General features: G+C 42.5%; 1 protein-coding gene across 1 annotated transcript in view; it reads left to right on the forward strand.

Annotated features, from left to right (window-relative positions):
• The window catches only part of LOC140412468 (lysosomal-associated transmembrane protein 4A-like), a 46067-nt gene extending 21894 nt beyond the window's left edge, over positions 1-24173 (forward strand). Inside the window, exons 4-8 of the mRNA XM_072500825.1 lie at positions 2505-2636; positions 8827-8922; positions 16615-16713; positions 20019-20056; positions 20430-24173. Coding sequence (XP_072356926.1) covers positions 2505-2636; positions 8827-8922; positions 16615-16713; positions 20019-20056; position 20430 — 366 coding nt within the window. The 3' untranslated portion in view covers positions 20431-24173. The remainder of the gene's footprint in view (positions 1-2504; positions 2637-8826; positions 8923-16614; positions 16714-20018; positions 20057-20429) is intronic.
• The last annotated feature ends 549 nt before the right edge of the window (positions 24174-24722 follow it).

The raw sequence follows: 24722 nt of genomic DNA on the forward strand, positions 1-24722 counted from the left end.
AATGTATCAATGTCTCATTTGTTTGGTAACGCTTCAGTGAGGTGTCTTAGATTGCTTTACTCTGTTAAATATGCTATATAAATGTAATTGTTGATCTGCCCCCTTTCTGAATCCATGTCAAATGCTGGATATGAGGTTATTACCATATAAATAATCTTCACGTTTGTGGAATGCAAACCCATAGAATTAAACTGACAATGGCAGCATGGATACAAAATTGACTAATGGACAGGAATCTGTGTAATGGTGGAAGTTGTTTTTTGGACCAGAGTGAGTGTGCCTTGGTGTTATTCAGGCACTGATATTACGAAAACCGTTCCTTTAGAACTCTATGAATGGAATGGACCTGGGCATCCAGGGGTAATTCAATGTTTGCAGATGATACAAAACTCAAATGTAGTGAACAATTAGGAGGACGTAGACCAGCTGATAAAACGGCAGATTAAATTTTAATGCAAGGTAGTGTGAAATAATAAATTTTTGTAGGATGAATGAGAAGCGATTTTAAACTAAATGGTACATTTCTAAAAATGAGAAACAGAAACACAAATTTTTAAAGGTAGAAATGGAAGTTGACAAGGTTGTTAAGAAAGCACATGAGATCTGTGGCTTTGTTAATAGAGAAATATATAATCTTTATTGTCACAAGTAGGCTTACATTAACACTGCAATTAAGTTACTGTGAAAAGACCCTAGTCACCACATTCCGGCACCTGTTCGGGTACACGGAGGGAGAATTCAGAATATCCAAATAACCTAACAGCACACCTTGCGGGACTTGTGGGAGGAAACCGGAGCACCCGGAGGTACCCTACGCAGATACACAGGGAGAACATGCAGCCCTATGCACAGACAGTGACCTAAGCTGGGAATCGAACCCGAGACCCTGGCGCCGTGTAGCCATAGTGCTACCGTGCTGCCCTGACTAGAAAAACATGGAAATTCTGCTTTAGAAAATTAGTTAAGCTTTAATTAGCTGGAGTATGGAGTTCAATTCTGGACATCATAATTTAGGAAGGATGTCAAGTCCTTAGAGAAGTGCAGAAGAGATTTGCTAGAATGGCTTTTGGGATAAGGAACGACGAACTTTAGTTATGAGGAGGAGAAGCTGTGGATCTCCTTTGAACAGAGAAGGTTAAGAGGAGATTTGGTGAGGTGTTCAAAATTATGAAATAGTTTGATAGAATTATTAAAGAGGAGCTGTTTCCAGTGGCAGAAGGGTCAGTAACCAAAAGACACAAGTTTAAGGTGATTGGTAAAAGTACCATCAGCAACATGATTTTTTTTTTCCACCGCCAATTGTTATGTTCTGGAAAGCACTGCCTGATGGAAACATTCAGTAGCGTACGTTCAAAAGAGAATTAGGCAAATACTTGAAAGAAGAAAAAAATACACTATGGGGAAAGTGCAGGGGTCGGGGCGAATTGGTTAGTTTTGTCAGGGAAAAATAGTGATGACATGACAATATTAGGGAAATCAAATAAATTGGAATGTCTCTGGTTATATATTCTTAACTATTGCAAAGTGGAAGCTGCTTAAAGGCAGGGACCATTTGGTTGTGTTAATGGAACTCGTGCTTTTGATATGTTGATGAGCCTAGCAACTGCAAACAGCTGGTAATAATGGGGAATAGAACATAAAGGGTTTGAATAAGGTGTTAGGAGGTTCAAAGGATGAGTCCAGGTGTGAATTTGCATTTACATTCTGAAATGAAGGTAATTAAGTTGTGGAATAGAATCCAAGTTAATGGGTCTGTAGTTTCCTGTACCTGTTATGTCATCCATTTAATTATGGACACCATATTGATTGATTGATTGAGCAATCTTCTGATAACTCCCCAGTATCGAACAAACCCCTCAATAATAGTCGTTTCACAGATCTCTTCTCTAATCTCTCCCAGCAATGTTGGATAAACAGCACCTATCCTTAGGGATTTATTTGTTTCGAACCTGATTAAAATTTCTATCCCATTTATAGCATTTTTTGAATTTTCTTGGGAAAGACGTGTTTGCCCATAACTTCATATGTGAATGCTTGGAGAAAGTATTTATTCAACTTATTTACTATCTTTTGCTCATTCTCAGGTCTTGATTTTTACGCGGGGATGTAAGGGTGCAAGGACGCCGAGTAGTGGACAGCAAATCCTAATATTTTCGGGGCATCATCAGAACCTCATTTAAATAAATGTTTACGGAGTCCTGACTGACACCTGTCCAGATTTATTAATTGGCTGGCACGTGGTGGGGGGAATCTGTGGTAGGATGTGGCAGCCAAGGACCGATAGGAAAGGTTTGCAGCTGTCAGTAAGGGAAGGAAACTTTGTAATCATGTGTATGAGGAAAGACAAATACCAGCAGTACCCAGGGGAAATGTGCTCCCATGACATTAAATTAAGACATTTTCAATAAGTAATTATTTCAGCTTTTCAGTCTGTTATCCAAGAAACCTACATGGAGAAACATGTGCTTCTAACGACTTTTTCCCTTTTTTTTTTTTTGATCCAGTACTTTCCACATTTTCTGACTCCATTTGTATGTTACCTGGTAGGTGACATCATCATCTATTGCATAGAAGTGCTTGGCATCTATGTTGAACTTCCACAATATGTGCATGCCAAGCATTACGTTCAAAATGTGGTAAGTTTTATCTCTCGGGGTCTTGAATTTTCTATTTGGAAGGGAATAGTATGTGTTCCTTTTTTTTTAAACTTAATTTTTCTTTGCATTTGTGCTCTTGACTGAAGATAAGATTGATAATTGTAATTCCCTTACCTTGGGAACTGTCCCCAACTGCTTTTGGAAATCTGTTATCAATTTCTCCCCCAAAAAACACCATCACCTCACTATCTTTCCTAACTACCACCTTATCCCCATGTATTGTTGCCCCCTAATTCCATGTCCATTTTTCTACAGCTCGTTTTGAACACCTCCAATTAGATTTCTGCAATTATCATGATACTGAAGCAGCCCTCGTCAAAATCCCAAATGGCATCATCTGTGAATGTGAGCCTGGTGCACATTGCAACCTTGAGTATGGTTGGCCATGCCATCCTCTATTAAAAAATTATGTTGCCCAACTAATGGGAATGCCTCTGCCTGGTTCCCCTTAAACTTCCAATTGTAAACAGCAAATATCCTGTAATGACTCTTAGTCCCAGCCCATGCCGTTAACATTAGAGTCCCTCAGGTGCTATCCTTGGTCACTTATCATTTCACATTTGCCATGCCCCACAGCAGCATCATTGATATCTGATTCTACAAGCCGTCTCTGATCTACTTCTGCATTGTCAGACTTTATGCCTAGATCTGTATAAGTAACACCAAATGAGCACTGAAAGATTGAAACCATTGACTTTGGCTGTGTCACAAACTCCACTTCCTTGCCACTGATTCTGACCGACTGTTGTGGGCTAAACCAGACTATTTGAAACTTTTGCTTCCTGTTTGACCATGAGCTGAGCCTCTGATTCCATATGCTCTCCCATCATAAAGGTGACTCCTTTCACCAGCATGATTGGATTGGATTGGATTTGTTTATTGTCACGTGTACCGAGGTACAGTGAAAAGTATTTTTCTGCGAGCAGCTCAACAGATCATTAAGTACATGAGAAGAAAAGGGAATAAAAGAAAATACATAATAGGGCAACACAACATATACAATGTAACTACATAAGCACCGGCATCGGATGAAGCATACAGGGTGTAGTGTTAATGAAATCAGTCCATAAGAGGGTCATTTAGGAGTCTGGTGACAGTGGGGAAGAAGCTGTTTTTGAGTCTGTCGTGTCTGTTCTCAGACTTCTGTATCTCCTGCCCGATGGAAGAAGTTGGAAGAGTGAGTAAGCCGGGTGGGAGGGATCTTTGATTATGCTGCCCGCTTTCCCCAGGCAGCGGGAGGTGTAGATGGAGTCAATGGATGGGAGGCAGGTTTGTGTGATGGACTGGGTGGTGTTCACGACTCTCTGAAGTTTCTTTCGATCCTGGGCCGAGCAGTTGCCATACCAGGCTGTGATGCAGCCCGATAGGATGCTTTCTATGGTACATCTGTAAAAGTTGGTAAGGGTTAATGTGGACATGCCGAATTTCCTTAGTTTCCTGAGGGAGTATAGGTGCTGTTGTGCTTTCTTGGTGGTAGCATCGACGTGGGTGGACCAGGACAGATTTTGGAGATGTGCACCCCTAGGAATTTGAAACTGCTAACCATCTCCACCTCGGCCCTGTTGATGCTGACAGGGGGGTGTACAGTACTTTGCTTCCTGAAGTCAATTACCAGCTCTTTAGTTTTGCTGTCGTTGAGGGAGAGATTGTTGTCGCTACACCACTCCACCAGGTTCTCTATCTTCCTCCTGTATTCGGACTCGTCGTTATTCGAGATCTGGCCCACTATGGTCGTATCGTCAGCAAACCTGTAGATGGAGTTGGAACTAAGTTTTGCCACGCAGTCGTGTGTGTGTGTACAGGGAGTAGAGTAGGGGGCTAAGTACGCAGCCTTGCGGGGCACCGGTGTTGAGGAGTATTGTGGCGGAGGTGTTGTTCATTCTTACTGATTGTGGTCTGTTGGTCAAAAATCGAGGATCCAGTTGCAGAGTGGGGAGCCAAGTCCTAGGTTTTGGAGCTTTGATATGAGCTTGGCTGGGATTATGATGTTGAAGGCAGAGCTGTAGTCAATAAATTGGAGTCTAATGTAGGAGTCTTTGTTTTCGAGATGCTCTAGGGATGAGTGTAGGGCCAGGGAAATGGTGTCTGATGTGGACCGGTTGCAGTGGTATGCGAATTGCAGTGGATCAAGGCATTCTGGGAGTATGGAGGTGATGCGCTTCATGATCAATCTCTCGAAGCACTTCATTACGACTGAAGTCAGGGCCACTGGTCGGTAGTCATTGAGGCACGTTGCCTGGTTCTTCTTTGGTATCGGTATGATGGTGGTCTTCTTGGAGTGGAGTAGGGACAGGTTAAAGATGTCCGCGAAAACCTCTGCCAGCTGGTCCGCGCAGGCTCTGAGTGCACGACCAGGGATCCCGTCCGGGCCCGTCGCCTGCCGAGGGTTCACTTTCAGGAAGGCCAATCTGACTTCGGAAGCTGTGATGGTGGGTATGGGTGAATTATGGGCTGCTGGGGCACTCGACAGCGGATTGTTGGTTACCTGCTCGAACCGAGCATAGAACGCATTGAGTTCATCGGGGAGGGGTGTGCTGCTGACAGAGATACTGTTCGGCTTCGCTTTGTAGCCCGTTATGTTGTTTAGTCCTTGCCACAACCGCCGAGAGTCTATCTGTGACTCTAGCTTGGTTTGATATTCTCTCTTGGTATTCCGGATGGCTTTGCGGAGGTCGTACCTGGATTTCTTGTATAGGTCAGGGTCGTCTGCCTTGAACGCCTCAGATCTTTCATTGGCATGCAGTCGTTCACACATTTGCTGATGAAGTCTGTGACGGTGGTGGCATACTCATTTAAGTTGGTCGCTGAGTTCTTAAATATGGACCAGTCCACTGTCTCTAAGCAGTCACGTAAGAGCTCTTCTGTCTCCTCGGATCAGCACTGCACAACCTTCTTAGCTGGATTTTCCCGCTTGAGTTTCTGCTTGTATGCCGGGTGCAGGAGCACCGCCTTATGGTCTGATTTCCCAAAGTGCGGTCGGGGGATGGAACGGTAGGCGTCCTTGATTTTTGAGTAGCAGTGGTCAAGAGTGTTGTCGCCCCTGGTGGGACAGAAGTGCTGGTGGAATTTTGGCAGTACACTCTGAGGTTGGCCTTGTTGAGGTCTCCGGCCACGATGAACAAGGCCTCCGGGTGTTTTGTTTCGTAGTTGTTTATTACTGTGTATAGTTTGTCCAGCGCCTTCCTCACTTCTGCCTGGGGTGGGATGTAGACCGCTGTGATAATGGCTGAAGTGAACTCATGTGGAAGATAATATGGGCGGCACTTCACGGTCAGGTATTCCAGGTCTGGGAGCAGTAGGTCGCCAGAGTCGCCACATCCAAGCACCAGGAGGAGTTGATGGGGAGACACACCCATCCACCCTTCGCTTTGCCTGGCCTTGCGGTCCACCCGGTGAATTGAGAAGCCTTCAGGTTGTATGGCACAGTCCGGTGAGGCGGGGGTGAGCCATGTCTCTGTGAAACAGAGCACACAGCAGTCTCTTTCTTCCCTCTGAGAGGCAAGTCTGGCGTTAAGTTCATCTAGCTTGTTTTCGATCGCTTGGACGTTTGCCAGGAGTATGCTGGGGAGAGGAGTCTTGAAACCGTGTTGCTTCAGTCTAACCTGCAGACTGCCGTGTTTCCCTCACTTCCTCGGTCGGCGGCTGCTGCTGGATGATCCTGGGATCCGATGGCAGATGTCAGCCCTTGTGGAAGGTAGGTGGTTGCGTCTGGCGGGGTCCAGGGCGCTGGCGGGGACCAGGGCGCTGTTTACGTATCTGGGGTCGCGTCTGGCAGGGTCCTGGGAGTTGGTTGAGGTAGAGGGGTTGCTAGGGGGGCCTGTTTGCGATCCGGATGGGTCCCGCCGTTCTGCGGGCACGGGAATACCTTGCAGCGCGTTTGGGTCCTCGCGCGGGGTCTCCGCTGTTTCGGGGGTCCTGGGCTGTGGGCAGGGGCTTCCTGAGGCAGGTTGGGCTGGGTCCCGTGGTCTGTTCCCTTCCTGGGCGCTCCTGGGGTCGGATCTTGAAGTAGGCCCGGTCGGGCCTCCACGTGGCTTTTTCTTTCTTCCATCACCAGGTAGGTCGGGTTGTTGGGCGGGCCTATCCGGGTCGGGTCGCTGGGCGGTTCTCTGGGGTCGCGTCGGGCCGGGTCCGGAGCTCCGGGGACTGGGCAGGGCGATCCGGGGGCTGGCGTCGGTAGTTAGGCCGGGTTGGGAGCTCTGCGGTCCGGGTCGGCGTTTCACTTCCGGTTTGGGCCCGATCTTCTTCCAGGTCACGGAGATCAGGTCAGGTCGGGTCAAAAGGTCTCCAAGGGCCTCGGAGGATGTTCAAGCCTGCAAGAGAAGATAAGAGAGAGAGGTTAGTAATGTTAGTTTTAGAATTAATTTTTAAAAGATTAGAACAAGTATAAGTTAAGTAAAAAGTGGATCTGTTTGGGAGAGCTCGCAGAGTCGCCTCGCTCCGGCGCCATCTTGGTGGATTCCACCCATTATTCATGAAGGCCCCAACTTCTCAACCTTGCTCCTCAACTGAGGTGTGATCCTCAGGTTAAATCAAAGGGGAAAGCAGCCTATGGTCATCTGGGACTATGGCAACTTTTATGTTTTATCACCCACCTCCATCCCTAACTCAATTGCCCTGCTTTTTTTATCTGTTCATTGGATGTGGGTGTTGCTGACTGGGCCAGCATTTATTTTATTGCCTATCCCTGGGAGCATTTAAGAGCCAACCACATTGCCGTGGATCTGGAATCACATATAGGCCAGACCAGATAAGGACAAAAGGTTTCCTTCCCTAAAGAACGTAAACCAAGTGGGTTTTTACGAGAATCGCCAATGGTTTCATGGTCATCATTAGACTTTAATTCCAGATTTTTATTTAATTCAAATTTCGCCATCTGCCATGGCAGGATTCGAACCCAGGTCCCAAGAGCATGACCCTGTGTCTCCAGTGACAATGCCACTATCCCAGTGCCTCCATGATTTTACTACCTCATATAAACCTGCATTTATCCAAACTGTTGCAATCCATACCGTAATTATCCTTTTACTTTCTGACCTAGATCTGCTCCTGGTGTATCAGCCCCTTGAATTTAAAGCTCTCAACCACATGATCAAATCACTCCACAGCTTCTGACCTTTCCATTTCTGTAATTTCCTCCAGCTGTACTATCTTCCAGCCCTACTATGCTCCATCTCTATGCTCCATCTCTGACTTCCTGTGCATTCTGCACTTTCTTTTCCCACCATTGGCTATGCCTTTTAACTGTCAAGGTTCCAAGCCCTGAAAATTGCCTAAACTTGTCTCCTCTCCTCCCTTAATAATCTCTTCAAAACTCAACCTTTTAATCAGCCCTGTTAATATTTCCTTAACTCTGTCAACGTTTGCTTGATAATGGAATATTTTTCTACATTGAAGGCAGTATATAAATATAAATTGTTCAGACTTGATTGAAGATGTGTAATATCACTTGCTTTTTTGATTAAACAAAAGTAGAGAATTGATCAATTGAGTTGGAGTCCATCATTGCAACACAATGCAAGGATTCTGATCTCAAGCCATATGGTGTCATTCTTTGATGTAATTGTCAATTTTATCTCTTAATTGTAAAAGCTTGCTTATTTGCCTAAAACAGTAGGGTTTTGTCATCCAGATATTGAGGTAGGTTATTTCAGAGGGCATATAAGTGTCAACCACATTGCTGTGCGTCTAGAGTCACATGTATGCCACCCCAGGTAAGGATTGCAGATTTCCTTCGCTAAAGTGAACCAGACAGGTTTTCACAAAAATCAACGATGGTTCCAGATTTTTTTAAATCAAATTCAACTTTCACCATCTGTCGTGTGGTAGTCGAACTCTGGTCCCCAGAGCATTACTCTCGGTCTCTGGATTACTAGTCCAGTGACAATACCACTACACCACTGCTTCTTCCTGTGTTGCAGCCAGCATACAGGTGGGATCTTCATCCCATCAGTCTAGGCTTGATTTCAACTCTGCTTTGAGATGTTAATCATTAATTAATGTACCATCCAGTCCTCTTTTAACATATCTAAAAGGAAAAATAGGCTGCTGTACTGGAACACCCTTATTGATGCGAAGAGTCATGGATGTTTAGATTGTTCTTTTTATTACAGTTTTTCAGTTAATGTTACATGGTTTATATTTCTAAGTAAATGATCATTTTCCTGCCAAGTTTTTTTTCCCAGAAAGAGAAGTTGTGATTGAGACAGGCTCCACTAAAACCATTATAATGTACACCGTTCTGTTTCTGTGTGTTCTGGCTTTCAAGGTAAGAAATTCAAATATTGTTGAATGCTAAATTTATGTTGGTGTCTTAAAATAAGCAACATAAACTGTATCCTGTTGGTAGGCTATTATGATAACTAAAGGCCTAATACTTAGTTTAAAAGCCAATACTTAATCAGAAATATCTGGAGTCCACACTGAACCCACTGGATATTGCCAATATTAGCGTGACTTTTTGTAGATTCATTACACTGACAGCACAGAAAGGTTATTTAGCTCTGTATTAATAGTTGATCTTGCATCATAGAACCATAGAATTCCTACAATGCAGAGGAGGCCGTTTGGCCCATCGAGCCTGCACCAACCCTCTGAAAGGACACTCTACCTAGGCCTACTCCCCTGCCCTATCCCCGCTGCCCCATCTAACCAGCACATCTTTGGACTGTGGGAGCAAACCAGAGCATCTGGAGGAAACACACGCAGACACTGGGAGAATGTGCAAACTTCACACAGACAGTCACCCAAGAGCAGAATTGAACCTGGGTCCCTGGCACAGTGAGACAGCAGGGCTAACCACTGTGCCACCGTGCTGCCCCAGAATAGGTACTATAATCTATTTATCTACTTTTCCCTGTATTTCATATTCTACAGATCTAAATATTTATCCAAACAACCCTAAATGCTATCCCAAGTTTCCCTTTTTGTTCTAGTGATAATCCTAAATACATGCATACTTATTCTGATTTGCCATAAAGTGAAGATGTTTTGCTAATACAAAAGCAAAATACTATGAATGCTGTAAATTTTAAATAAAAACAAAAATTGTTGAAAATATTGCCTAAAAAAATGTATGTATGATAGGATATAATACTGGCCTGGAATCTCTTGGGCTGACTAGTGATGATCTACACTACTTGACAAATGTCATCCTAAGTAACTGTGACCATGGTAAGCTATCCCTTCACCTTGTTTCTTGACCTATCTGCAACCTTGACCACACCGTACCCCTTCAACACTGCTCTTCTGTTAACGAGCTGGGTGGAATCCATTCTTTTCTATCAAACTGTAGCATGACAATCAGCTGTAATATAGAGCATAGAACATTACAGCACAGTACAGGCCCTTCGGCCCTTGATGCTGCGCCGACCTGTGAAACCACTCTAAAACCCATCTACACTATTCCCTTATCATCCATATGTTTATCCAATGACCATTTATCATAGAATTTACAGTGCAGAAGGAGGCCATTCGGCCCATCGAGTCTGCACTGGCTCTTGGAAAGAGCATCCTACCCAAGGTTAACAGCTCCACCCTATCCCCATAACCCAGTAACCCCACCCAACACTAAGGGCAATTTTGGACACTAAGGGCAATTTATCATGGCCAATCCACCTAACCTGCACATCTTTGGACTGTGGGAGGAAACCGGAGCACCCGGAGGAAACCCACGCACACACGGGGAGGATGTGCAGACTCCGCACAGACAGTGACCCAAGCCGGAATCGAACCTGGGACCCTGGAGCTGTGAAGCAATTGTGCTATCCACAATGCTACCGTGCTGCCCCTTAATTTAAATGCCCTTAATGTTGGTGAGTCCACTACTGTTGCAGGCAGGGCATTCCACGCCCTTACTACTCTCGGAATAAAGAACCTACCTCTGACATCTGTCCTATATCTATCTCACCTCAATTTAAAGCTATGTCCCCTCGTGCTAGACATCACCATCCGAGGAAAAAGACTCTCACTGTCCACCCTATCTAATCCTCTGATCATCTTGTATGCTTCAATTAAGTCACCTCTTAACCTTCTTCTCTCTAACGAAAACAGCCTCAAGTCCCTCAGCCTTTCCTCATAAGATCTTCCCTCCATACCAGGCAACATTCTGGTAAATCTCCTCTGCACCCTTTCCAATGCTTCCACATCCTTCCTATAATGCGGCGACCAGAATTGTACGCAATACTCCAGATGCGGCCGCACCAGAGTTTTGTACAGCTGCAACATGACCTCATGGCTCCAAAACTCAATCCCTCTACCAATAAAAGCTAACACACCGTATGCCTTCTTAACAACCCTCTCAACCTGTGTGGCAACTGTCAGAGATCTATGTACATGGACACCGAGATCTCTCTGCTCATCCACACTACCAAGAATCTTACCATTAGCCCAGTACTCTCTTCCTGTTATTCCTTCCAAAATGAATCACCTCACACTTTTCTGCATTAAACTCCATTTGCCACCTCTCAGCCCAGCTCTGCAGCTTATCTATGTCCCTCTGTAACTTGTAACATCCTTCCGCACTGTCCACAACTCCACCGACTTTAGTGTCATCTGCAAATTTACTCACCCATCCTTCTACGCCCTCCTCCAGGTCATTTATAAAAATGACAAACAGCAGTGGCCCCAAAACAGATCCTTGTGGTACACCACTAGTAACTGGACTCCAGGCTGAACATTTCCCATTAACCACCACCCTTTGTCTTCTTCCAGCTAGCCAATTTCTGATCCAAACTGCTAAATCACCCTGAATCCCATGCCTCCGTATTTTCTGCAATAGCCTATCGTGGGGAACCTTATCAAACGCTTTACTGAAATCCATATACACCACATCAACTGCTTTACCCTCGTCCACCTGTTTGGTCACCTTCTCAAAGAACTCAATAAGGTTTGTGAGGCACGACCTACCCTTCACAAAACCGTGTTGACTATCTCTAATCAAATTATTCATTTCCAGATGATTATACATCCTATTTCTTATCCCTACTCCCCTTCATGAACAGGGGGACAACATTTGCTATCCTCCAGTCTTCTGGCACTATTCCTGTAGACAATGATGACATAAAGATCAAAGCCAAAGGCTCAGCAATCTCCTCCCTAGATTCCCAGAGAATCCTAAAATAAATCCCATCCGGCTCAGGGGACTTATCTATTTTCACACTTTCCAGAGTTGCTAACAACACCTTATGAACCTCAAGCCCTTCTAGTCTAGTAGCCTGTATCTCAGTATCCTCCTCGACAACATTGTCTTCGTCCTGTGTGAATACTGACGAAAAATACTCATTTAGCACCTCTCCTATCTCCTCGGACTGCAATCACAACTTCCCACTACTGTCCTTGACTGGCCCTACTCTTACCCTAGTCATTCTTTTATTCCTGACATATCTATAAAAATCTTCAGGGTTATTCTTGATCCTACCTGCCAAAGACTTCTCATGTCCCCTCATGGCTCTTCTTTGTTCTCTCTTTAGGTCCTTCCTAGTTAACTTGTAACTCTCGAGCGCCCTAACTGAACCTTCACGTCTCATCTTTACATAAGCCTCCTTCTTCCTCTTGACAAGTGATTCAACTACTTTAGTAAACCATGGTTCCCTCGCTCGACCACTTCCTCCCTGTCTGACAGGTACATACTTATCAAGGACACGCAGTAGCTGTTCCTTGAACAAGCTCCACATTTCAATTGTGCCCATCCCCTGCAGTTTCCCGATGCATCCTAAGTCTTGCCTCATTGCATCATAATTGCCTTTCCCCCAGATATAACTCTTGCCCTACGGTATATACCTATCCCTTTCCATCACTAAAGTAAATGCAATTGAATTGTGGTCACTATCACCAAAGTGCTCACCTACCTCCAAATCTAACACCTGTCCTGGTTCATTACCCAGTACCAAATCCAATATGGCCTCGCCTCTCGTTGGCCTATCTACATACTGTGTCAGGAAACCCTCCTGAACACATTGGACAAAAACGGACCCATCTAAAGTACTCGAACTATAGCGTTTCGAGTCAATATTTGGAAAGTTAAAGTCCCCCATAACAACTACCCTGTTACTTTCGCTCCTATCCAGAATCATCTCTGCAATCCTTTCCTCTACATCTCTGGAACTTTTTGGAAGCCTATAGAAAACCCCTAACAGGGTGACCTCTCCTTTCCTGTTTCTCACCTCAGCCCATACTACTTCAGTCGACGAGTCCTCATCAAACGTCCTTTCTGCCACCGTAATACTGTCCCTGACTAACAATGCCATCCCTCTCCCTCTTTTACCACCTTACCTGAGCTTACTGAAATATCTAAACCCCGGAACCTGCAACAACCATTCCTGTCCCTGCTCTATCCATGTCTCCGAAATGGCCACAACATCGAAGTCCCAGGTACCAACCCATGCCGCAAGTTCACCCACCTTATTCCGGATGCTCCTGGCATTGAAGTAGACACACTTTAAACCACCTTCCTGCCTGCCGGTACACTCCTGCAACTTTGAAACCTTACTCATGACCTCCCTACTCTCAACCTCCTGTATACTGGAGCTACAATTCAGGTTCCCAACCCCCTGCTGAACTAGTTTAACCCTCCCGAAGAGCATTAGCAAATTTCCCTCCCAGGATATTGGTACCCCTCTGGTCCAGGTGTAGACCATCCCGTTTGTAGAGGTCCCACCTACCCCAGAATGAGCCCCAATTACCCAGGCATCTGAAACCCTCCCTCCTGCACCATCCCTGTAGCCACGTGTTCAACTGCTCTCTCTCCCTATTCCTCGTCTCGCCAGCACTTGGCATGGGTAACAACCCAAAGATAATAAATCTGTTTGTTCTAGATCTAAGTTTCCACCCTAGCTCCCTGAATTCCTGCCTTACATCCCTATCCCTTTTCCTACCTATGTCGTTGGTGCCTATGTGGACCACAACTTGGGGCTGCTCCCTCTCCCCCTTAAGGATCCCGAAAACACGATCCGAGACATCGCAGACCCTGGCACCTGGGAGGCAACACACCAACCGCGAGTCTCTCTCGTTCCCACAAAATCTCCTATCTATCCCCCTAATTATGGAATCTCCAATGAGCTCTATTCCTCTCCCCCCTTCCATTCTGAGCAACAGAGACCTGTACCCCATGGCTTACCCCTCATAAGCCCCCCCCCCCCAACAGTATCCAAAGCGGTATACTTGTTACTAAGGGGAACGACCACAGGGGCTCCCTGTACTGACTGCTTCCTCCCAGCCCCTCTCACCGTCACCCATCTATCTTTATTCTTCGGAGTAACTACATCCCTGAAGCTTCTATCTATGACCACCTCTGCCTCCCGAATGATCCGAAGTTGCTCCAGTTCCCTAACACGGTTTCTGAGGAGCTGGAGATGGGTGCACTTCCCACAGGTGAAATCAGCAGGGACACTGACGGCATCCCTCACCTCAAACATTCTGCAGGAGAAACATTGCACTGCCTTCCCTGCCATCCCCTCTAGATAAAACAATAAAAAGAAAGGAAGAGCATACCTGATATTCACTCAACCCCTTAGGTTAGAGGAGGTGGAACGGTGGGGGACACTACAAGTGTAGTGTCTCGGGTTTAGCAACCGCCCAGCTTATATACAGGTACTAACAAATCTTCCCAGAAATCCCCACGGCCAACTTTCTGCAGCTCTGAAGGTAGGTTTTTAAAGGTTAAACTTACCTTCCCGACAGACCCCTGGCCACTGCTCCCGCCGAAAATCTGAATAGTTTCTCTTCCAACTTGAGCACCATTACCGTTGGAGTCCACCCAGAATCCAGCTTTAGCCCCTCCTATTTCTCTTGGAATACTACAGTTCTGCTATCCATGTTATAAAACAGGCGCATTGGTGAAGGTGAAAAATAGATTTACAAGAATGATACTTGGCAGGAAAAGCTGAACTGTCTGGGGCTCTCTTTTCTTGAAAAGAAAAAGGTGAAGGGATTTGATAATGTACTTCTCCAAGCAGACATATTGTCAGTCTAAACTGTTGTACAGTTAAGCTGAACAAAATTTATCTAGTTTTAATTGATTAGTAAATTATTGCCCAACCACTGCATACAAGGCATTATTTTATTTACTTTCCTGAGTCTAAAAACTTTAACTTGCATCCTAGGTTTTCTGCTTTGTAGGAATAATTTAATCCATTAATTTAAGTTTTTAGACTGTCAGAAAATGGTAAATGGTTTGTTGCAAGAATCTGCAGTGAGCCATTCTTTATCATGTACATAAATGATTTGGACTCCGGAATTGGAGGTATGGAGTTAAACATTTTCAGACGATCTTAAATTGGGGTCTATAATTAGTAACATGGGGGACTGCACCAAAATACAGGGGACACCTAATGTGCTTGGGGAGGGGGCATTAAATACTAAATAAAATTCAGTGCAGTGGAATGCGAGGCAACTTATTGTCAGGAGGAGTAAGACCGTCACTTATTCCTTTGAAGATGCACGAAATAGGGTAGAAGAATAAAGAGATCTGAGAATGTAAAAACACAAAGTACTAAAGTTGTTTTTAAAAGAAATAGAATACAAAAGAGAAGTAATGTTAAATTTGTCTAGGTCATTTGGGTGAGATCACACTTAAGTACTGCTTGCAATTCTGTTCTCCACTCAACAGAAAGGATGTGAAAGCAAAGGAGAAAATGTAAAAAATATTTACAAGGATTTTGCCTAAATTGAGAGGATGCAATTATCAGGAAAGATTGAGCAGTGTGATTATTTTATCTGGGGAAAAAGAGACTTGAGATGAAACCTGATGGTGATTTTAATTTTATGAAGGGGTTTGATAGGGTAGATATGGAGAAATTGTTTCAATCCGAGCAAAGCCAATCGACCAAATAATTTGGAAGGTATTTCTTTTCAAATTATGGTTTGCTGAAGTAGTTGAAGCAGGTAACTGACATAGTTAATGCAAAGTTTACACGTATGTAAAATGAATAGAAGTTCTGGAGATTTGATGGGGAAAGATTATTTGGGATAGGTGGCCTGAGTGGTGTATAAACACTGGCATAGACCGGTTGGGTTAAATGGAGTGTTTCAAAGCTGTTACTTCTCAAATCTTTGATAATTTTATTAAGGGCTTCAAACTGAACTCCATGCGCACTAGAATACTAATATTGCTCAGGATACCTTTTCTTCTCTGTTCCTTTCTTTAGAGATACTGCTTGACTTAATGTTGTATAGTCCAATCTTAAAAACTGCAGTTTTGTAAACTTAGAATGCTGAGTCTATTCATTTTAAAGTGGAGACTTGGGTGATATTTTATGTTTGTAGCATGCTTAATTCAGAAATAAAAGTCTGAATTTCTCTAGTCCACATGCTGGTTCTAACCGAGGCAAAGGATGAAATTTCATTACCCTTGATGATAAATGTGACTATTGTACCCAAAATACCTGTTTTTCTTATATTGGGGAGCTTAAATCATTAACCAACATATTATGATTCTGAGTTAGAATGCACATAAACATTACTAATTTCACTATAAAATCCTTCCTTTAACTAAGTATCCAAATTTATTTAGTAAATAACTAGAATGTTCCACACCAATTGCTGATACACTTAACAAGTCAGCAACATGTGAAAACACAAGCTATTTATTTCAAGTATTATTGCTACTTTAGAACTCAAAAATGATGTTTATCTGCTGTACCCTGGTCAAAGAATAGAACGATGGGGAATTAAAAATCAAAATAAACACAGCAATCACAGACACCAACAGGTTCCACTCTTTGCTTGTCAGCCTGAGTAAATATCAGTGTAAACTAACTAGCAACAACTTTAATAAGATTTAGTACATTGCAGCTTACCAACTTTGTGTAACCTTTATTTACAGTTTGGCATTCATCCCATTAAAATAGTCATTTTTCATATCATAGTGGAAATCCTGACTTGATACCTTGGACTACTATGAAAAGCATTTTAAAAATATTTTGTACCTTGATCCAAGTCATCTTCTGATTTTTGTCTGCAGTGTTTTTTCATCTACTCTACATGGAATTGCTACAAGTTTATTAAAGAATTGGAACAGGAAAGCAGCTTAGTCGACACTCTTCTTAATCTTCGTTCTCGGGTAAGAGCTATAATAATCTTTTATTGTCACAAGTCGGCTTACATAACACTGCAACGAAGTTACTGTGAAAAGCCCCTGTTAAGGTTATCATGACCTGAACATTCAAAATGTTGTCTTCCTTCATTTGGGTGTGATCAGTAGATGTACATCCTAAAACACTTCTAATAATTCTGCCATTGGGAGCTGAACACCTAGGCGGTTGATTGTGGACCCATGTCCGTAACACTGACACTGAACATTGGTTGCATGGTTTTGAATATCTCAAAACCACAAATGAGGTTTCACCCAGACTTGTTAACTAACTTCTATCATTAATCATTTATGTTTTAGGACAATTGTGATCAGGGATAGTGCATTGCCTGGATATTTTATGATTGTCTGTAATTATTTTAAAATTAAAGCTCATTGTACATTTGTGCTAATTGATGTATTGGTAAAGTACCATGTTGGTTATTATAGGTTTACAGTGCCAATCTTCAACATTTCTCATTTTACTTGACATCTTGCTCTGTGTCTCAGCAGTGCAGTTTATATTTTCTAAAATATCAGGATTTCACATGTACAAAAGACAAACTAGGAGAAGGGTGAGCTGCTAAATGTAATGTGACTAGTAAAGCCTGTATAATCAAAACTGCATTCTACACTTGATTGGCATAACAGGCAGATTATTCTTTTTAACACAAGTATTGACTGCCTCTAGATTACACATTATTTTATAGGGGAGGCTAATGTGACATATTTAAGAAATTGGTATGTTCTTGTGGATTATTACAGGCACTGGAGAAGACTACCTGTCATCTCTTCTCTCCCCCCCCCCCCCCCAGCCACCCCTCACTGACACCTGTTCTTTCTTGGTAACTTGCCCAACTGACCATGTGTCATGGCAAATTATATGCAGGATATTTAAATATCAGGATCATTTAATCGGATCTAATACACTTTCAATTTGAAGTACGAATTGCAACATAGTGATCGGCAAGTCATGGCTGTACATCCTCCACCGTTCCTTTTTAACGCCCAGTACCCCTAGCAGTTTTACCTTCTGTTGCCCTAGCTACATTTATTCAGCTCAGCACAACTAGCCAATCAATCTGTATCATTTCTGATTATATGGCTTGATAAAATACTTGATAATGCATTCATCAAGCATGCAATTGTAGTAATACTAATGTATCAACATGTCTGCTTCATAGTATTGATTTCATTAGCTAAAGAAAGGAAGCTTGAGATGAGGGCGAAGAATTTGGATGGGAACAAATAGAGGTGTCAAAATGTGTACTTGGTCCAGGAATAGCTTGTGAAAGCTGGACATGAGAGTCGAATCCCCTTATGACCTCCGCAAAGTCATCCGAGATGCCAAGAGACAATATCAGACCAAACTAGTGTCACAGACTAGCGTTGCAGACTCTCGTCGGTTATGGCAAGGCCTAAACAACATAACTGGTTACAAAGCAAAGCCGAGCAGAATCTCCAGCAGCAGCGCACCCCTCCCCAATGAACTCAATGCATTCTATGCTCAGTTTGAGAAGGAAACCATCAAACCGCAGTCAACTGCCCCAGCAGCCCCGGGCACCCCTATACCCACCGTCACAGCTTCCAAAGTCCGATCGGTCTTCCTGAAAGTGAACCCTCGGAAGGCAACGGGTCCGGAAGGGGTCCCTGGTCGTGCACTCAGATCCTGCATGGACCAGCTGACAAATATGTTCCCGGACATCTTCAACCTCTCCCGACTCTGTTCCGAGGTCCCCACCTGCTTCAAGAAGACCACCATCATACTGGTGCCAAAGAAGAACCAGGCAACGTGCCTCAATGACTACCAACTCGTGGCCCTGACATTGATCGGAATGAAGTACTTCAAGAGGTTGGTCATGAGGCACATCAACTCTATACTCCCAGAATGCCTAGATCCACTGCAATTCGCATACCGCCGCATCCGATCCACAGCAGACGCCATCTCCCTGGCCCTACACTCATCCCTGGAGCATCTCGACAACAAGGACTCTTACATCAGACTCCTATTTACTGACGACTGCTCTGCCTTCTACGCCATAATCCCAGTCAAGCTCATATCAAAGCTTCAAAACCTAGGACTTTGCTTCTCACTCTGCAACTGGATCCTTGACTTTCTGACCCATAGACCACAATCAGTAAGAATAAACACAACAACACCTCCACGCTAGTCCTCAATATCGGGGTCCCACAAGGCTGCGTACTTAGCTCCCTATACACACATGACTGCGTAGCAAAATTTGGCTCCAACTCCATCTACAAGTTTGTTGACGACACAACCATAGTGGGTCGGATCTCTAACAACGATGAGTCAGAATACAGGAGGGGGATAGAAAACCTAGTGGAGTGGTGCAACGACAACAATGTCTCCCTCAATGCCATTGACTTCAGGAAGCAAAGTACTGTTCACACCCCTGTCTGCATCAACAGGACCGAGGTGGAGATGGTTGACAGCTTCAAATTCCTAGGTGTGCACATCACCAAAAACCCATGTTAACGCTCGACCAAGAAAACACAACAGCGCCTATACTTCCTCAGGAAACTAAGGAAATTCAGCATGTCTACATTGACTCGTACCAACTTTTATAGGTGGACCATAGAAAGCATCCTATCTGGTCCTGTTTGTGTAAGTCATGTTGGCTGAGGTTTGTTACTAGGGTGTGTTGGTTATATTGTTTTGATCTTGTGGAAATCTGACTTTTAAATGCCTTAATAAAATATTTTCTAAAAGAGCATCCTATCTGGCTGCATCACAGCCTGGAATTGCAACTGCTCGGCCCAAGACCACAAGAAACTTCATTGAGTCCTGGACACCGCCCAATCCATCACACAAACCCGCCTCTCATCCATTGACCCTATCTACACCTCTCGCTACCTTGGGAAAGCGAGCAGCATAATCAAAGACCCCTCCCACCCAGCTTACTCACTCATCCAACTTCTTCCATCGGGAAGGAGATACAAAAGTCTCAGAACACGCATGAACAGATTCAAAAACAGCTTTTTCCTCACTTTTACCAGACTTATAAATGACCCTCTTATGGACTGATATGATTAATACTACACTCCTGTATGCTTCACCCAATGTCGGTGTCTATATATTTACATTGTGTACCTTGTGTTGCCCTATTACGTATTTTCTTGTCATGTAATAAATGATCTGTTTGAGCTGCATGCAGAAAAATACTTTTCACGTAACAATAAACAAATCTGGTCCAATACAATCCTTAGTTTATGACATCAACTTCTGCCTGAATATTTAAATTGTTTTTTTTTTTGTTTTTGGGTTTTTCAAATAGGACAAACCTCCACCTGAAGATAAACCGAAAACTCAATAGTGAGTATAATTTAGTATAGACAGTTACAAATTTTCTAAATCATTTACAGAAGAAAAACTCAGGTGATTGAATGTGAACCAGGATAGAAGAATTGTGAGAATGTTACAATTATTAGTGCACCCTTTACCTTTTTGATTTGTGTTATTTGAGATTGATTTGCTTCATGGTCCTTTTAAAACCAAACCGTATCATGAATATGATTCAACGATTATTCCTTCTGATTGTTCTTCTTTGAGCTGGAGAACTGTTTTAACAACAGTTTTCAAATTTTCACCACCTTATGCACTTTAGCTAAATTGAAACACTTCTTGATTTACTTGATCTGTATTCATTGATATCATTGTGTAATGAAGCACTTCATGTTGCATCTAGATCAAGCCACCAACGTATGAAGACATTATGAAGCTACCATTATATGAGGAAGTTGTAAAGAAGGCACCAGAAGAATTGCCACACAAGGAGTCTCCACCATCCTACATACCAATATAATTTACAGTGACCAAATGTGAACATGTCTATGTTCACTATCTATCAAAATGTTAGAATACAGTATTGTATTAAACAACCTGCTGAGTTTTAGAAGAATTCTTCTACTTGTACTTTTTTGCCAGTCCTATGAATTAATTTTATAGTTGTTACTCTTGTGGGCAGCATGGTGGAGCAGTGGTTAGCACTGCTACCTCACGGCGCCGAGGTCCCAGGTTCGTTCCTGGCTCTGGGTCACTGTCCGTGTGGAGTTTGCACATTCTCCCCGTGTTTGCGTGGGTTTCGCCCCCACAACTCAAAGATGTGCAGGGTAGGTGGATTGGTCACTTTAAATTGCCCCTTAATTGGAAAAAAAATTAATTGGGTACTCTAAATTTATATTAAAAAATATAATTGTTACTCTTGTGATTTTTGAGGAGTTTTTCTGTTGCTTGTGTAAAATGGAAATCATATAGTCGGTGCCTGCAAAAGTGAGGGTATTTCCGGTTCAAATGGGTATTATCTGTAGTAAATGTTAAATATCTAATATTGGTTCTGATAGCTATTGATGACAATGCTTGTGCATTGGAATTAATAATTTGCAGGTACTTTCTAGTAAAGTTGATGGGTATTGCGTTGAACTATTAGATAATGGGCTAGATTTTCTGAAATAGAAACCGTAAATATTGGAAATACTCAGGTACAGCATAATTAGATTTTCCGTTCATTGACTATCGAATCCACCCCAACATTTTTAGATTGATGAGAGTAACTCCTTTGAAAACCCGTCAACTGGTCTTAAGGAATGAATTTTAGATAGATGATAGCTACACACTTTCAGTTGAGATTTTTGAACAGAAAATAACAATCTTTTGTTTCACAAAACTACAGTGCCTCATAAATGCATTTACAAGCTTAAAAAGTCATCTCCCATCATGTTTTACTTAACCTGATAGTTGTATTTTAAGAGCTTTATTGACATTAAAGAATACTTTTGACAGTCATCAGATGATACTTAACTCTGAAACTGCTTACTAATTGCTTGGATATTGCACATGCTATGTCATTACAAATTAATTCAAGATTCCTTGAGGCTTTTAACAATGTTTTTTCATGGCCTAACCAACAAATCACAGCTTTTCTAATATAATGGCGCACACTGCTTTCATCTCCAATACAGTCACCCTTCAGTCAAAGATTGTGTAGGTTGATTCGACTTCCTCACAACATGGTTGCATATATCAGCAGAGGGTGATTTATTGGGGTGTGACTATAGAAGATTCAAGCTTCCGTGAATTTCTGTCTGGTCGGAAACGAGCAATTGGTATTCCAGTGGAGATGCAATTGGTCAGAACCAATTTATCAGGTTGTCGAGTGACACTCTTATGATTTGTAGTTCATATCAAACCAATTCTAATTTATTTGCTGAATGTACGCCACACTTAACGTATTAACATAGAACAATACAGCACAGTACAGGCCCTTCGGCCCACGATGTTGCACCGAAACAAAAGCCATCTAACCTACATTATGCCATTATCATCCATATGTTTATCCAATAAACTTTTAAATGCCCTCAATGTTGGCGAGTCCACTACTGTAGCAGGTAGGGCATTCCACGGCCTCACTACTCTTTGCGTAAAGAACCTACCTCTGACCTCTGTCCTATATCTATTACCCCTCAGTTTAAAGTTATGTCCCCTTGTGCCAGCCATTTCCATCCGCGGGAGAAGGCTCTCACTGTCCACCCTATCCAACCCCCTGATCATTTTGTATGCCTCTATTAAGTCTCCTCTTAACCTTCTTCTCTCCAACGAAAACAACCTCAAGTCCATCAGCCTTTCCTCATAAGATTTTCCCTCCATACCAGGCAACATCCTGGTAAATCTCCTCTGCACCCGCTCCAAAGCCTCCACGTCCTTCCTATAATGCGGTGACCAGAACTGTACGCAATACTATATTATAATACTTTACTGGCAGTGTAAAAGCTCATCATATCTTTGAACCAGACTTTGGCTGCCAAATATTTACTCTGTTGCAAGCAAAAGATCAGCAAGTTAAAATTGGGCCATCTTCTAGACGACTTGTTTAAATATTGCTTCAGAGTAATTTATTTTCATGTATAATTGGGGTTGGTGGAAGAGGGAGAAAAATGCTTTGCACAATTTCTAATGGAATCATAAACCTGTTTATACATCTTTGATTTTGCCATAGCTAAAAAAACAACAGGAATCCTTCCCTCAAAATTAATTTAGTCAAATCATTAAGAGCTTTCTTTAAAAAAACAGTTGATTTCTTTAATTTCCATTTGAAAGGACAATATATCTAAACTTTATATGCCCTTAGTGTTGGGTGGGGTTGCTGGGTTATGGGGATAGGGTGGAGGTGTTGACCTTGGGTAGGGTGCTCTTTCCAGGAGCCGGTGCAGACTCGATGGGCTGAATGGCCTCCTTCTGCACTGCAAATTCTATGATTCTATGTTCAATATCATATTTTTGACTTTTATGTGTTTACCATTGCATTTTGAGGCATGGGATAGCTACAAGGTTTTAATAATTCCTGTTCACTACTTAAATCCTGACTGGACATTTTCTGTTTCTATATTACTGCATATTTGAATTGTTCTAACTGCAATACCTGTAGTTGAGAACATATAAAATTCCTCATTTGAAAAGTGAGTTAGCTTCAATACTAGCTGCTTGTGTTGCTTAAAACCTACAGCGTGCAAGAATAAGACTGAAGCAGATTGAAGCATTGAAAGGATTGAAGAGATCATTAAGTGTCCCTTTTTAAATTTTAATAAAAATACTCTGATTAGAACGTAATCTTTGCTTGCATTTTTAAAGGTTTACATACCATTTTGAAATCTGTGGTACTTCGTTATAGTTAAACTGTGGCAAATGAAACTGTCCTCATTTCTGTGCAATATCATATAATTTTTAAAGCTGGTTCTGCTTCTGTAAATTGAGAATGTCCATAATTAAATTGTACAAACACATTTTGTTTGATTTGTTCAAAAGCCTAAATTGTTGGAACCTTGAAACTCCTATCCAATGTGAGAACCCTGTGCAAAAATCCCTGTTCAGCTATACTGCACAGAGCTTTTATCAGCACCACCTGACATTATCTCATCAATCATTTAGTCTCTTGCAAGTCACTAAACTGAAGAAAAGGCAGAAAGAACTATTAGCAACCTAAGAGTACTTCAACTTACACTGTAAAAAAAATTTTTTATACAGGCGCAGCAGCATAGAGTATCTGCTTTGGTTTGCCATTGGCAACCTGGGTGCAAATGCATTCAAAATTGTTCTAATTTTGAGACGTGTTTACTTGCCCCAAATCAATCATTTGCATATTGATAAACATAAAATCTGCCGTGAATCAGTGAAATTAGGCAGCATTTTATAACATTTGTAAAAATTTGGTTGAAAAATTCCTAGATATATTTGAGTGGCAACATTCCATTTGTGATGAACTTATTTTCAGCTGTATGCATATTTAAACCAGTGTCTAGTCCACCACCTGTGATTAACCTGATTTTAAGTACCTGAAAGTGACTTTTAAAAAAAAAATACACAATAATTTGCTCGTTGTTTGGTGTACTATATGTTTTCTTAGTAAATTAAAAATTATATTTAAAAGATTTAAAAATGTGCCTGTGTCCTTATGCCAAAATCTTCATTTTATGAGCCTCCTTGTGTCATGATATGCAGACACACACACAATGATATACAGGCAAGCACAGACAAGCAGCTAATGGACACAGAGAACAGGACATGACCAATAAGCAGGCAGGACACTCGGGTGGGATCTGACTAAAAGACCGAGGCACTCACACTCCGCCTCTTTCCACTGATGAACATCTAGAGAGTCAAGGGTGTTGTTACAATCTCACACCTCCACCACGTAGCTAAGAGTTAGTCTGGTTCAGTCAGACAGAGTAACCACACTTAAGTTAGCAGAGAGTCAAACTCACAGAGAACTGCTATTAGTTCAATAAACCTGACTGAACTAACTTCAAGGTCTGGAGTATCTTTTTGATCTAAGCTGCATCCAGTTACAGCCAGTGTTGTACCAGTGTACCTAACACGACACGATACCAGGGAACTAATGTAAGGTGGCTTACCTCAGTCCGTTCCGTGCCGACCAGCAACTGTATCCCGGCACCATGGAGAAGATTCAGGCTCCTCACGAGCTCAG

Source organism: Scyliorhinus torazame, chromosome 1 (assembly GCF_047496885.1).
Source record: "Scyliorhinus torazame isolate Kashiwa2021f chromosome 1, sScyTor2.1, whole genome shotgun sequence".
NCBI lineage: Eukaryota > Metazoa > Chordata > Chondrichthyes > Carcharhiniformes > Scyliorhinidae > Scyliorhinus > Scyliorhinus torazame.